This window comes from Perognathus longimembris, chromosome 25 (assembly GCF_023159225.1).
Source record: "Perognathus longimembris pacificus isolate PPM17 chromosome 25, ASM2315922v1, whole genome shotgun sequence".
In the NCBI taxonomy this organism is placed as follows: Eukaryota; Metazoa; Chordata; class Mammalia; order Rodentia; family Heteromyidae; genus Perognathus; species Perognathus longimembris.
The window spans coordinates 7,981,400-7,995,213 of record NC_063185.1 but is presented as its reverse complement, the minus strand read 5'-3'; the positions used below and the strand labels follow the sequence as shown (position 1 = coordinate 7,995,213).

The following is a 13,814-nucleotide window of genomic DNA, read 5'->3' as shown; positions in this document are numbered from 1 at the left end:
GCTGCTTGTGGCCAAGAGGGGAACCACAACAACCCCGCCGTCCAGAATTTCAGAGTGGGATCAATGGTACATGCCGCCATTGAGAAAGGAGACAACTCCCTGATGAAATCCACGAAGCCAGCAGCAACGAGGGAGACTTGCACATACCAGAATCCTCCCAAAAGGCTGGGTGCCCAGGCTCACACCCATGATCCTAGCCACCCAGGAGGCTGAGGTCCGAGGATCATGGTGTGAAGTCAGCCTCAGCAGACAGATCTGAGACACTCTTATCTCCAGTTAAACCAGCAAAAAGCAGAAGTGGCGGTATGGCTCACCTGATAGAGCACCAACCTTGAGCCAAAAAAACCAAGCCAGGGCATAAGACCCGGAGTTGAAGCCCCAGTATTGGTGCACACCCCCCACAGAATTAGTAATTATGATAATAATGATGTTGATGATGATGACAGAGGATAGGAAGGTTGGGGGAATGGCTCATGATCTTAAGTTTCCTCAAATAAAACTGGAGAATTGCAGGCTTCTCACTTGGATTCTGAGGAAATACAGGCACATTTTCAGCTAGGTGAAGAATTGAAGGTGGCTTCTACAGGTAGGCTTTCGTACCTTGAAGCACTCTTGTGAGAAGGCTGAGGATTGAGGAGAACTTCTTGAGACAGAAAAATATTGAGATGTGTACAAGAGTGCCAGACTTTCAAATAAATGAGGGGAAAAAACCCATAAAGACCATAGCAGAGCAGGTTGGAGATTGTGGCTGGCAGGGGGGGGGAGGGGAAAGAGGAACTATTTCACTGAAGTAATATCAGTGGTGTCTGATCTAGATGGTTAGTTGGTTCATTAGTGGTTGGTTGGTTAGTTGATTGGTTGGTTGTTAGTTGGGCACAGAAAAGACACCAAATGAGTAAATACACATACAGAGTGAAAGGTCAGTGGTCAAAAAGCCTGTGGCTCACGCCTATCATCCTGGCTACTCAGGAGGCTGAGATCTGAGGATCATAATTCAAAACCAGCCTAGGCAGAAAAGTCTGACTTTTTTTTTTTTTTCTCAAAGCTAGCACTCTGCCACTTGAGCCACTTCTGGCCATTTTCTATATATGTGGTGCAGAGGAATCGAACCCAGGGCTTTATGTATATGAGGGAAGCACTCTTGCCACTAGGCCATATTCCCAGCCCTCTGTGAGAGTCTTATCTCCAATTAACCACCAAAAAGCCAGAAGTGGAGCTGTGGCTCAAGTGGGAGAGCACCAGCCGTGAGCAACATGTTCAGGAACCATCCAAACCCTAAATTCAGGCCCCAGGAGGAGCACAAAACACCATGAAGGATGACTAGTCAAGCAAGCCCACCATGGCTGTTGATGGAACGGAGCTTAGAATGAGCTGTATTTGATCCTTCCCGGGGTCACTTATTAGTGAGCAGCTTGGACAGCACCAGCCTTGCTCAGTGGGTTTTCTGATCTGAAAGAGGATGAAAAGTGACACCTGTATCTTAAGCTTAACTCTTAGATTAAATGACACATTTTTATGTAGCATAGTTAAAAGGATATTTGAAATTGAAGAGGAATCAGTTTGTGGATAAACCCCATCAGTTTTAGATAATAAAAATGAATGCTTGTGTCGCAATAGCTATCGTTCTTTGTGATACAAGGTGGGTGCTTTGGGGTAAGATTTGTGCTGGGCTAATCAGCTTTTCTAATATTTCTTATTTATTGTGCCAGGGGCTTGAACTCAAGGCCTTGTGCTCTTACTTGGCTATTTTGCTCAAGCCTGGTGCTCTATCACTTGAGCTACATCTTTACTTCTGGCTTTTTGGTGGCCAATTGGAAGTCTCACCAAATTTCCTATGCATCCTGGATTGGAAACTTCAATCCTTAGATCTCAGTCTCCTGAGTAGCTAGAATTATAGGCATAAGTGACCAGTAAGAGGATAATTAGATTTAATTGTATCTATTCTGCCCTTAGTCACAACAGGAGTAGAATACTCAAGAATGGCATCAAATCATAAGAACAAATGAATCATCTTTTCAAAATAGTTCTTCTCTATTATGTCCAGTGTTTACACCACATGTACTCTTGTCTTGTGAACCCAGAAATTTTGGTTCCAATTTATGAAGCATCCATTTTGATGGAGCAGGATTGTGAGGTCCATTTAGCTCGGGAGTGTGTGTCCCTAAGCAGTATGTGTTCCTGTCTTCTTCAACACAGATGTACCGGGAAGGCTTGTGTGAATGAGATTAGCCTCAACTGCTTAGGACGGTTGGGAAGGGTAAGCGGTTTGCACGCGGTCTAAATCAATTATACTTTATAGCTGCGTTCTTGAAACATTTTGAGTCTTTCCATCATTAGAGAATTGTCGTGCAAGTTATTTTCCCCACCGAACTATGCACTGTGAATCAAATAGATCACTGTAGTTTTTTTTTTTTTTTAATGTGGTGCTGGGGAATCGAACCCAGGGCTTCATGTATACGAGACAAGCATTCTTGCGACTAGGCCATATCCCCATCCCAACACTGTAGTTTTTTGCAAAACTTTTTTTTTTTTCTTTTGGTGTTGACCCTGGAGCTTGAACTCAGGGCCTAGGGGCTATCCCTGAGCTTTTTTTGGTTCAAGGCTAGCCTAGTGCTCTATCACTTGGGCTACAACTCCACTTCTGGCCTTTTTATGATTAATTGAACAGTCTCACAGATGTCCCTACTCAGGCTGGCTTTAAACCATGATCCCTGAATCTCAGTCTCCTGAGTAGCTAGGATTACGGGCATGAGGCCACCAGCACCCAGCACCGGCCCATTTGGGACGCTTTCAACATCAGAGCGGTACAGTGGAGAGCGGGAAGAGGGGAGGAGTCTCCTCTGACTTCTCTGAACAGGAAGCAGGACTCTTCATGTTCAGACCAATGCAAGCAGGTTGGGGTCAGAGCTGTGTTAACAATGCCTGGCTTTAGACTTTGCCCCCAGCCGGATGAGCAGCTCTTCCCGCACCCTCCCAGAGCGCCTGTGTGAGAGGGAACAGCAAAGCACTCGCCTAGCAAGTGCAATGTTCTGGATTCAAACCCCGGTACCAAAAAACAACAAAACCCAACCAGATGAAAAGCAAACAGTGACCTTTCCAAAGCCATCCTTACCATGAACTGGGTTTTACAATTTGCCACGTGTGTCTCTTTTTATCTAAAGGGACTGTAACTACCCAAGAACCAAGTGTAGAAAAACTTGGGAAATTAATAACCTTGTGCCAGATTTGCTAGTACAGACCAAGAGGGAACCATATATGCGGAGATGTGCTGACTTACATTCATATGCTTGTCACGCTGATGTATGCAAACATGTAACTATGAGTCTTCCTAATGTACTGCAGATGCCTTCAAGAAAGCCCGGGTCTTTCAGAATATAAAGGAGTAGGAAATCACTACTTTAGGCCTTACACATTCTATAACACGAGTTCACAGACCATGGTCATACCCTAAACGTTACCCATGTAAACTTTGTTCATCAGTGGGGATAAAATACTGTTGTTTTGCTTCAGTGTTGAAGCTAGCACTCAGGGCCTTCTGCTTTTTTGTGCTCAAGGCTGAGGATCTACTTGAGCCGCACCTCCACTTCTGCATTGGTTTTTTTTTTTTTGCTCGTTAATTGAAGGTAAATGTCTCTCAGATGGGTCTTCCTGGGCTGGCTCAGAACCATGATTCTTAGCTCTCAGCCTCCTGAGTAGCTGGGATTACAGGTGTGAGCCATGGAGACCTGGTGGCAATGAAATAATTCTTGAAAGCAGTATGTGCCTTTTTTTTTTTTTTGGTACATATTCGGATTAAATAGCCTGGTTTCCACATTTGGAAATGCACTTCCTTTGGAAGGAAAAACTTTCAAAGGAGACATTGTAACCTGAACAAGGAACAGCGCCTTCAGCGGGGTCCAATAGTGATGCTGCTATCATAACAATGAGGAAATGGAGCTTTCCCTTGCAAGCCAGGCAGTCTGTGCGGTCAGCCCCCATCGGATGACCGCCCGTCATTCCACCTCAGGGTCAAGGGATCAAACCAGTCTGTGCAGAAATTAACTTTTCTTTTTTATTATATATCATATAATGTAGTAGTAAAGTTTGTTTGAAGTGCATGAATAAAAAGTTAGTGAAATTAGAGGAGGAACAATCTATAATAGCAATAATTAGGTGCATTCCCTGTGTGTCTCAAAGAAACAAAACGAAACAAAAAAACAAAAACAAAAAAACAAAAAAACAGAGTTTTCAACTCATTTTGGCCTAAAACTTAGTATAGTATGTTCAGGTTCCCAAGATTCTGACATCAGAACTCGGGCAACGCTGATTAGAACCATAGGGGCTTTACAATAAAAGCTAAAATATTGACCATATGATGGCAAAAAGTCTTCGTTTGTGATTAACGTATTCTCTCCTAGCTACTCTCTGATGAAGTCGGCGGTGCCGTTGACGAGGACCTCCGCCTCCTGGACGAGGACCGGGAGCGCGCGGCGTCGTAGGCCCCGGGCTTGTCGTAGCTGTCCATCTGGGCCTCGATGAAGTCCCTCTGCTGCTGCCGCATGGTCTGGCTGATGAGCCCGGGCAGGGCGTGGATGCTGCCGATCAGAGTCTCTAGCTTGGTCTCCAGGGTAAGGATCCTCTTCTCGAAGTCCTCGCTCCTCTCGTTCAAGTCAGAGATCATGTCGTACATGATATTCTGGGTCTGGAAGAGGAGAACGAGGGGCAGTGTGGAAGGAGAAGCACGAATGGTGAGCCCCCACCCCATTCCAGTCTGTTCCATACAGGGGTGTAGAGAGAGATAAGATTGCAGACACTCACCTGGTTCCATTTCAGAAAGTCTGAGGCGGTTAGGTCCAGTGATTTTAGGTACAAAGGTTTCCATTTGGGATTTATAGATGAGTTTTATACAAGTTAGCATATGAAAATCATTTTTAATGTGTGTAGTATTGGTAGGGCAATGCCAGTATTTTGTGTGTGTGTGTGTACATGTGTGCATGTGCCAGTACTGAAGCTTAAACTCAGGCCTTGCATTCTCTCTTGGCTTTGTTTGTTTGCTAGGTGGTGAGTCTCATACATGCTGTGCAGCTCTGAACCACAATCCTCAGGTCTCAGCCTCTTGAGTTGTAACTAGGATTACAGGCATGAGCTACCACAGCTTAGCCTGGAGTCGTCTTCTTTTGTTTTTTTTTTTTTTTTTCAACTGTCAATTTACTACTATCCTCAGTTTGCTTTATGTTAAAAATACCTTAGTGATGAATACCATTTAGCCATGGGCCTCAAAGACACACACACCCAAGCTGCAGGTCTGCTGTGTACCAGTTAAGACTTGGGAATCCCAGACGTGTGATCTCACGTTGGAGGTAATGCGTCTTACGGTATGTCCAGTTTGGAAAGCTGAGTCATGGAGATGAGAAAAGTTGAGACGTGTAGAAAGTGCTTTTCAGCTGGGCCCTACGTGAGGGTGTCTTGTTCATTGGATTTGTTCACTACCAAGTGAACAAGGAGGGTTCCTCCCGCTGTGGTCACTTCCAGTGGACACGGGCATGAGGGGGGCGGAGCAGCTCCAACTTACCTTGGCCAGATCCACCAAGGTGTTCGCCTGGTCATTCAGTTTCCTCTGCTCCATTTTTACACTTCTCAATCTAAAAGACAGAACCTGAAGTCAGGCAAGTTTGTCTTCCCTGCGTGGCTGTCTCACGGCTTTCCAAACAGCATGCACCAAACTGACAAGAGCAAGGAACTGCATGGAGAATGCCTTGACTACTGGGGGTGGGGGTGGGGGTGGGGGAGGGCAAAGTCCAGACCCGTTATGTATCTGGTACAATGAGGAGCATGCTTTCCCAACACCGCAAAAAAAGAAAAAGAAAAGAAAAAAAAAGAAAGAAAGGAGAGCAAGAGACGAGATGTCCTCAGGACAGCTAGTTACCATAAGTTGAATTCAGAAAGGCTCATAAGGGGGGTGGGGGGTAGGGTGGGGTTTCACCATATGAGAAGCCAGAAACATTCCTTAAAGCCCCAGTATCATGACAAATAGACATAGGAAGAGAGTATGCGAAGCCATGGGGGTTTCGTCACGAGGGAGCGATGGCGCCTTCCTATGCCTACGTGACTGGATACAGGTGTGAACCCTGCTTAGTCTGAGATGAATCGGGTTAGGCGTCGGACCTGATGAGGCAGTGATAAGTGAGATTCTTATTAGCAAAAACCAAACTTTTATTCAACCAGCAGCCAAGGTAACTCAAAACACATCATAATTTCTCCTATTCTTGAATGGTTCCTCTGGGACTTTTTTTTTTTGCTTGTTTTTTAATCTTAACTGATTTCGAAGGGAGGCCAGCCCACTTATTTAGGAGAAATTCTCCATTTTTTTTAATTAGAAAGATAAAAGTCAAAACACACGGTCTCTGACACAATGTCTATTTGTAAGTCTATTTAAAATATCATTGGCCACAAAAAGCCACTGTTTAAAAACATACTTCTGAATGAGAACTTAAGTGTTTTATTTTTAAAAGCAAATTTATTCTGTGTTTACTATGTTGAAGAACCAAAGACTTTTCCAAAATAAAGGTAGTTTTTTTTTCTTCCTTTCTGTAAATCAACAATTTAAAGACGTGCTTCAAAGGATAGGTCTTCCTGAATGAAAAAAGAGTAAAAAAAAAATCTATGCTAGCCTTACTTTGCCTTGGTGATGAGCCATTTTAGAAAGTAAGAGTCTTAAATGTAGAATGGTCTACTTTATTGTATTTTCTATTGTTCATCATCATATATAACTATAACTCACAGGGCAAGATTTTACTGCCAGGAGATTCTCTAACATGTGTTCATGATCTCAGTGACTTAGGGAGCTGCCCCAAGAAGGAGGAAGTGGCTTCTTCCGCCAGGTAGAGGTTAACTGATAGGATCTTCATCTCCTCCACCTCTCCCCCCACCCCCCGGCCACCAAAGTGGTTCTGTTTAGACCTCATTACTGTGACTATTCCCAGAACAAAATCATCCAACTCCTTAGTATGCCCTTGCAGGGATGGACTAAGTCCTAGTCTCAAAGGAATGTACAAACAGGTCTGTAAAGTTCCTGTGAGAAAAAAATGGCCTGTGTGCTCACAAGAGCTACTGCTCTTGTAAAACACAGGCAACAAATACAACTCTCCAAACACCCGTGGGTCACTTCTATCTCCAGCGGTGTGCTAGCTTGGGCTCTGGTTTTCTCGTGTGTGTGTGTGTTGGTCAGTGCTCACAGGGGGCTGGGTGTTCTACAGAGTTGTTCTACAAGACTTGAAGGGACACTCTTATGGCAATAAGACACCAAAGAATACTGAAGGAGCTTCTCTGGGCTTTTCTCATCGCGAGAACAGAGCCGTGGGCCAGTCTCACTCTGCTCCTACTCTGTCCTTATCGCTGGGGCCGGCCCCTCCTTCTGTGAGACAGGAAAGGCCAGGACCTCAGTCCAGGTTTCTTCAGACTTACAGCTTTCCAGCAAGTGGCTAGCTTAAAAATACCAGAAGTTTTCATTGCTGCAGAAGCTACTTTCGCCTCTCTTGGCAGTGAATGGTATTTCTTATGGCAGTAGGGATTTGTATCAAGTTTTTGTGGAAAACTGAAAGAATAGAGTTTTAGGGCTCTGATCCAGATGTTTCCAGCAACAGGTGAGTACCAAGGAAGGCTTGAACTCTGAAAAATGGAGGGGAAAGGGGCCCATGCTTTGCTCGTGGAAGTGGATGGTTTGTGTTCAAACAATGGGCCCTCCTCAGCCTGGCTTGGGTGATCCAAGTGTGTCTGACAGTAGAATTTTGCCCCTTTTATTCACTACTCATCAAGAACTGTGGTCTTGAGCGTAGCCCTAGCCCTGTCTGATTGGAGCCCCTGCACGTCCCTGGACTTGCGTAGTTTTGTTCTGCACGGCCTGACATAGGGGAACCACAGATGGACGAGTCCATCCGAGCTGCCGGAATAAAAGGTAACATGCAGAGAGATGCACATTACTCTCTCCCCCCGCCCCACACACGAAAAGAAGAGTAAGAAACGTATGCTGATTTCTTCCTTGTGAACTTCACTTATCACAGGAAAATATCATGGGGTTTTGGGGTTTTTTTGGATCACATTTCCAACAGCAGCAACCAGACGACTAAAATTCACAAAGAAAGGATCCACTTGGGTGCATGCAGCCAGTCGAAAACTCTGCAAATGTGGAGAGGAGCGGCTCACGCAACTTACTTCCGAGCTCTATTTTCATTTTGTAGAAATTAAAAAAAAAAAAAGAAAAAAGAAAAAAAGAAACTGTAAAATACTCTGGAATGGGACAAAAAAAAATCACAACACGGTGTTCAGTCTGGCACAGGGGGCTCGATTCATTGGATGAAAGACCCCATCATGACAAAGAGGGACGCTGGCCAGTTACCCCTCTGTCCTCCTTAGCTGGTCGGCGGGCTCTGCCCAGCCGAGAGCACTGGCTGTCCTGACCTGGATGTGAGGAGGAGGAGGAGGAGGAGGAGGAGGACTCCAGAGGTCAGCCGGGCCTCAGGATGCTCAAGTAGGCAATTGCATTTTTTTTCCTAAAATAATCTTATGAGAAAAGGGCCAATGTTCTCAATAAACAGGGGCATCCTGGAGTTTGAGGGGCCCGTGAGCCCCACTATAAATGACATACACTGGACTTCTGGGCTCTGAGACAAGCTGAGGTTAGCAGATGGCTCCACACTTGGGATGGAGGGAAGACACACTTTCAAGTAAGAACTGCTCCCCCCCCCAAAAAAAAGATGAAAAGTTAGAGAAAGATTTCCCTTTGTGGCATAGAGTGACACAATGCATAGATGCACTGCTGGAGGGCGGGCAGCGGCCAGCCTCTGGCATTCAGGGAGGTCGTGTAGCAGACAGACAGGTCAGCGAGGATGGAGAGGAGAGAGCGAGCCCAGCCAGTGGAAGGCAGAGGGCGGTGGGACCAGCTCTCAGGGAGAGTCCAGGGTCAGGGGTATGCTATTAAATGAATTTGAAATGCCTCCTCCTGCTAGGAAGGCCTGAGCTGCCCGGAACTGACAGATGGGCCTCAGCTCTCTCTGGGTCTACAGTGACGGGTAGGAATTGCCCTGCGGAATCGAGCCCTGTGTGCTTTGCTTCCCCGCCTGCAGCATTCTGTTATAGTGAGAGTGGTCTCAAACCCAGCCCGGAGAAAGAGACTTAGTTGAGCTTTGTCACAGAGGACAGGGCTCCTGTGTCAAAGGTAACACAATTACCAAGAGACTAGTTTTAGTATAGAACAATTCAGAAGGCATCTGAGCTGCTGGAAGTTCACATACTCTCGAGGTACACACTCTACAGAAGAAACGGAGTGAGAAACTGTGACAGGCAGGAACTCCCGTCACCACTCCCAAGAGTGGGTTATGGGAGAATTCTCTCCACAGTACCCATCAACTTAACTCAACATGCCCTGTAGGGCACACCTGCTGCTTCATTTAGGACAGGTATTTTTTTGTTTTACCAGTCATAGGGCTTGAACTCAGAGCCTGGATGCTGTCCCTGAGCTCTTCAGCTCAAGGCTAGCACCCAACCACTTTGAGCCACAGCACCACTTGTGGTTTTCTGATGGTTCATTGGAGGTAAGAGTCTCATGGACTTTCCTGCCCGGGCTGGCCTTGAACCTGGATCCTCAGGTCTCAGCTTCTTGAGCTAGGATTACAGGTATGAGCCACTGGTACCCAGCTAGGACAATTCTTAAAACTAGCTTTCCTACAGAATGGGTCCCCCCCCCCACCTTTTTTTGAATAGTTTATTACAAAAACGTTTCAAACTTAACAGCAAAGTTTATATAGTGAACAAAATACTCTTGCATTCTCCCAAGGTTTTGGCTGTAAATGCACTCAGAACTTAAAATATAATAAATGCCCACGATGTACAATAAATACCCACTGTTAGAGATGGTTATGGAGCTAGATTATATAAACTGTCTCAGTATGATACTTGAATTTGGTATCTGAGCATTTATCCAAAGCAAATCACACATGATTGTATGTTTAATAGGTAACACTGACAGACACATGATATCTTGGTGGGAACAGGATGTGTGGCTGACCGCAGACCAATCAACCACACTTGTTCACTGTCTCCTCACACTGGTGTCCTCTGGCATGCTCATCTCCTCACACCCACAGAGGTAAGCTTTCTTTTCAATAGATGAGAGTGGGTGAGAATCAAAATGCTCACGTACAAAGACACACCCTCTCTGTGGTAGGCTCTGTAGATCTTGCCTGGATGTGGGGTTACTTGTGATAGAGCTTGAGGTGGGTGGGTGGGGGATGTGACTCCTGTAGGAAGGCAGGCCTGGCGGGCAGGGGAGGGAGCTGAGCCCTCTAGTAGGTCTAGGCTCCAGGGAGTGAGGACGTCCAATCTGGAGGGCCTGGCGGTGGTCATGGCTCATAAAGGAAACGCAGCTCTGAGGAGCCAGGTCCTCCCTGTGCTGTTGCATAGTGGTGGGGGGATACTAACACCCCAACAATGAGGGCACAGCACTGCGCCTGGTGCTAAGGAAAAGCACCACCACCACCTTCTTTTAAGAAACGTGTTGGTGCCCAGAAGGGAAGGGACGCGAGCGATCAGTGACGAGGACCAACTGCTCTTCTACCATGCATGCGTTTGCTTCTGCTTTAGGCCCTGGAGAACTGGGGTTCTATCTTTATGAACATCCCTGCCCGCGGAAGCGAGCACATGTGCGTAACCTACACCGGGGAGCTGGTCGGGTGGATGGACAGGTGGAAGGCAGAGGGAGAAAAGCTTAGAGACTATGCCTATGGGGTGCCAGTTGCTTTGCAATGGGCTCCGTCTGTCAGATGAGTTGTAGCCTCACAACGTTCTTGTCCTGTGCTAGTTTGGCCCCAGGGAGACAAAGACCTGGGATCTGTATGGTTTCCGAGGTGGAATCCACTCTGTTCTTCCTCATACAGACCTTGGCATGTCTGTCTGCCTGACACCAGAGCTGAGACCCACACGGGTAATACTCACTGTGAAGGTGCTTCAGCCTGGAGGAGAAAGACCCGCATTTCCAAATTATCCTGACCTTTACCAGACACATACTTATCTCAAACGCCTATGAGAGTTGTGTAACAATGGAATAGAACGCGGAACTGGAGGTAAGTAAGTACTGCCGGCTCAGATGATGTCAGAACAAAAACAGAATGCAAAAATCTACAAGGAAGACACGGCATACAGACAACCCCACATTTCTGACTGAGGTCACACTGAGTCTTCAATTATGAAGACAATTAATGCACTCTAGTCCAGATAGACATTTGATGGTAAGTGAAAGAGATCACACCGTTAAATCTTTCAAGATTTTACCACATAAGAGCTAAACATACTAGAACAAACAATATGTGTAAATAAATTAGGACATATAATCTTAATAGTGATTATTGATCCTGAAGAAACAGACACCTTGATTAAGAAATGGCTATTCTACTAATGAATTTTATTAAAAAAAGGAGCTAAAACTTTTCTTCAGGATTTCACTGAGAGAATTACTGAATAAACAACAAAAACAACAACCCTTCCCCCCCCCCCCCCCCATACTACTATGTGCTTGCATCAAAAGCCAACAACAAAGCAAGCCGGATAAACATGAAGACTGGTACTTACTGGTGAATAGCTTGCAGGAATTTTCGCTGGTGTTTCCTCACTTTTGCATGGTCTATCTTCTTAACGAGCTTCGTATTTTTGTAAATGAGCCATGTTTCCCTGAGCACGTTGGCAGCTGCGTTTTTCACCTATTTGGAAAACGAACAAGAAGAAGCCATTGGTGAATCTCACAGCAGAATCCCCAACCTTCACCTGGGCGGCGAGCCGGGCGCTGGAGAAGGTGGAGCCCCCGTGTCCCTTGGATTTGCGTCCTTTTGGAAGTGTCTGTCCTTGCTGTGGAACCACACAGAAACGGAACGATTAGGGAGGTACTGCACAAGCCTATCCTCTTCTCTCAGGAAACTTTCTCAACTTTTCTTCTGCACCCCAGAGGTGGAGCGCGCTCCCGGGTGGGGTGGCTGTCCCCTCTCTAAGCTCTTCGTTTCCCTGGAGAAAGGCAACACGCTGACAGGCCGTCACGGTCAGGCTCGCCCTTCTCGAGTGCCGGCCGGCACCTTGTGGCCCTGCAGCAGAGCAAGGGTGTGTTTCCACAGCAGGCTGGAATGCCTTAACCAGACACTTGCTTTGTTGATTAAAGTTTTCAGAATATCTTGGAAGCTGATGACAAACTAGTCAGGACAGTTTTTTTTTTGGGGGGGGGGTACTCTTCCTTACATTGTAGGAACTCTGATAATCTAGAACTTTCCAGAAATTTCTAGAAGATGGGAGCATCAAGTGAGGCTGAGCTGTGTGTCTAGTCCCTTCAGGCTGCACTGACCAGCTCCCCCTGGGGCGACTGGCTAACCTTGCAGGAATTTAGCTTCCTGAGCAACGACGATCGCCTCTTGACTTCCTCGCAAGCATCCTCCCGCTTCTGAGACCGACACTACGGAAGTGTCCCCGACTTTGTATTCAACAATGGCACCCAGTTTGTATTTCCTTTGCGCTTTCACAGACCTCAGGCTTGGTGACTGATGGTGCTGAGATTTCCTCTTGAGTGAAACTGCCTGGCTTAGGACTTGTTTAAGAAACCGGCAGGTACCTTTCCAGAAGCCTCCTTTTGGGAAGGACTCTGGTTCACAAAGGTCTTCTCTTACTATGGCTTATCCTGTGCCCAGAGCACTTCCTCAGGCCAGCAGAGAACTGGTGGAGGCCCAGATGACTGCTTCGCACTCAGACAGCAGCGAGGGTCACCCTCCTGAAGGCACTTCTGACCCACCTCTTGCCCTTTTGAAGGTAAGGTAATGATGGTGGATGTTTGGGCCCCCGACCTAACAGGGGCCTTGAGGTTGTTCCCCTGCTTGAATTTACCCAGTCCCTGCCTCAGAGGAAGAACTCAGATCTCAGAATGGCCAGGAAGCTGGACAAACCAGCAGACAAGAAGACATGGTTAAATCCTGAAGGGAGCTGGGCACCGGGAGCCACCCATAATTCTAAACTCCTCAGGAGGCTGAGATCCGAGGATGGTGGTTCAAAGCCAGCCCAGGCAAAAAAGTCTATGAGACACTTATCTCCACTTAATAAGCAAAACAACAACAACAAAAAACCCCAAAAACCAAAAAACCCCAGAAGTAGGGCGGTAGCTCAAGTGGTAGGGTGCTAGCAGTGAGTGATAAAAGTTAAGCAATAGTGCAAGGCCCTGAGTTCGTCTCAGTGCTGCCTCTACTCCAAAACTCCAAAATGATAGGGACTTAGTAGATGAACACAGCAGTTAATTTTGGATTCCTAGCCACTAACCGCAAATTTCTAGGGATTTCTCAAGTCTCAATTCACTGCCCATCTCTGACGCTCTTTGGCACAGAGGTCGAATGGCTCTGATGGGGAAAGACCCCTTGAGCTGAGAGAGGGGTACGCAAAGCCCTCCAGGCCTACGAGACAGGCTGTATATCCTTCACATTCTCCCCGGCTTCCATGGTGATATCCCTGCAGTTCCCTTTAAAAGCTTAAAAAGGTGAATTTATTTTGCTACCATCCTCTCCTATTATGTTTTCAAACACAAGAATAAAAGCATTGTATTTAACTGCTACTTTTCAATATGAAAGGGAAAAATATGTCCCAGAATTAAAACCAAGCAAGCAGCCAACTAAGAAAAGCACTTCTATTACTTAGCTGTTTCTTTTTCCGTGCTGGTGCTGGGTGCTGTCCCTGAGCTTTTTTGCTTAAGGCTGGCGCCCTACCACTTGAGCCACAGCTCTACTTCTGGCTTTTTTGCTGGTTAACTGGAGGTAAGAGTC

At 46.3% G+C, this 13,814-nt stretch overlaps 1 protein-coding gene across 2 annotated transcripts in view; it reads right to left on the bottom strand.

Annotated features, from left to right (window-relative positions):
* Positions 1–4,029: 4,029 nt before the first annotated feature.
* Kcnn2 (potassium calcium-activated channel subfamily N member 2) overlaps positions 4,030–13,814 on the bottom strand; it is an 82,653-nt gene continuing 72,868 nt past the window's right edge. The window contains exons 6-9 of one of the 2 annotated variants that reach the window (XM_048334217.1): positions 11,602–11,729; positions 8,191–8,199; positions 5,552–5,621; positions 4,030–4,681 (exon numbers count right to left, since the gene is read on the bottom strand). In XM_048334217.1, coding sequence (XP_048190174.1) covers positions 4,394–4,681; positions 5,552–5,621; positions 8,191–8,199; positions 11,602–11,729 — 495 coding nt within the window. In that variant the 3' untranslated portion in view covers positions 4,030–4,393. The remainder of the gene's footprint in view (positions 4,682–5,551; positions 5,622–8,190; positions 8,200–11,601; positions 11,730–13,814) is intronic. The other variant, XM_048334216.1, reaches the window with a different exon arrangement.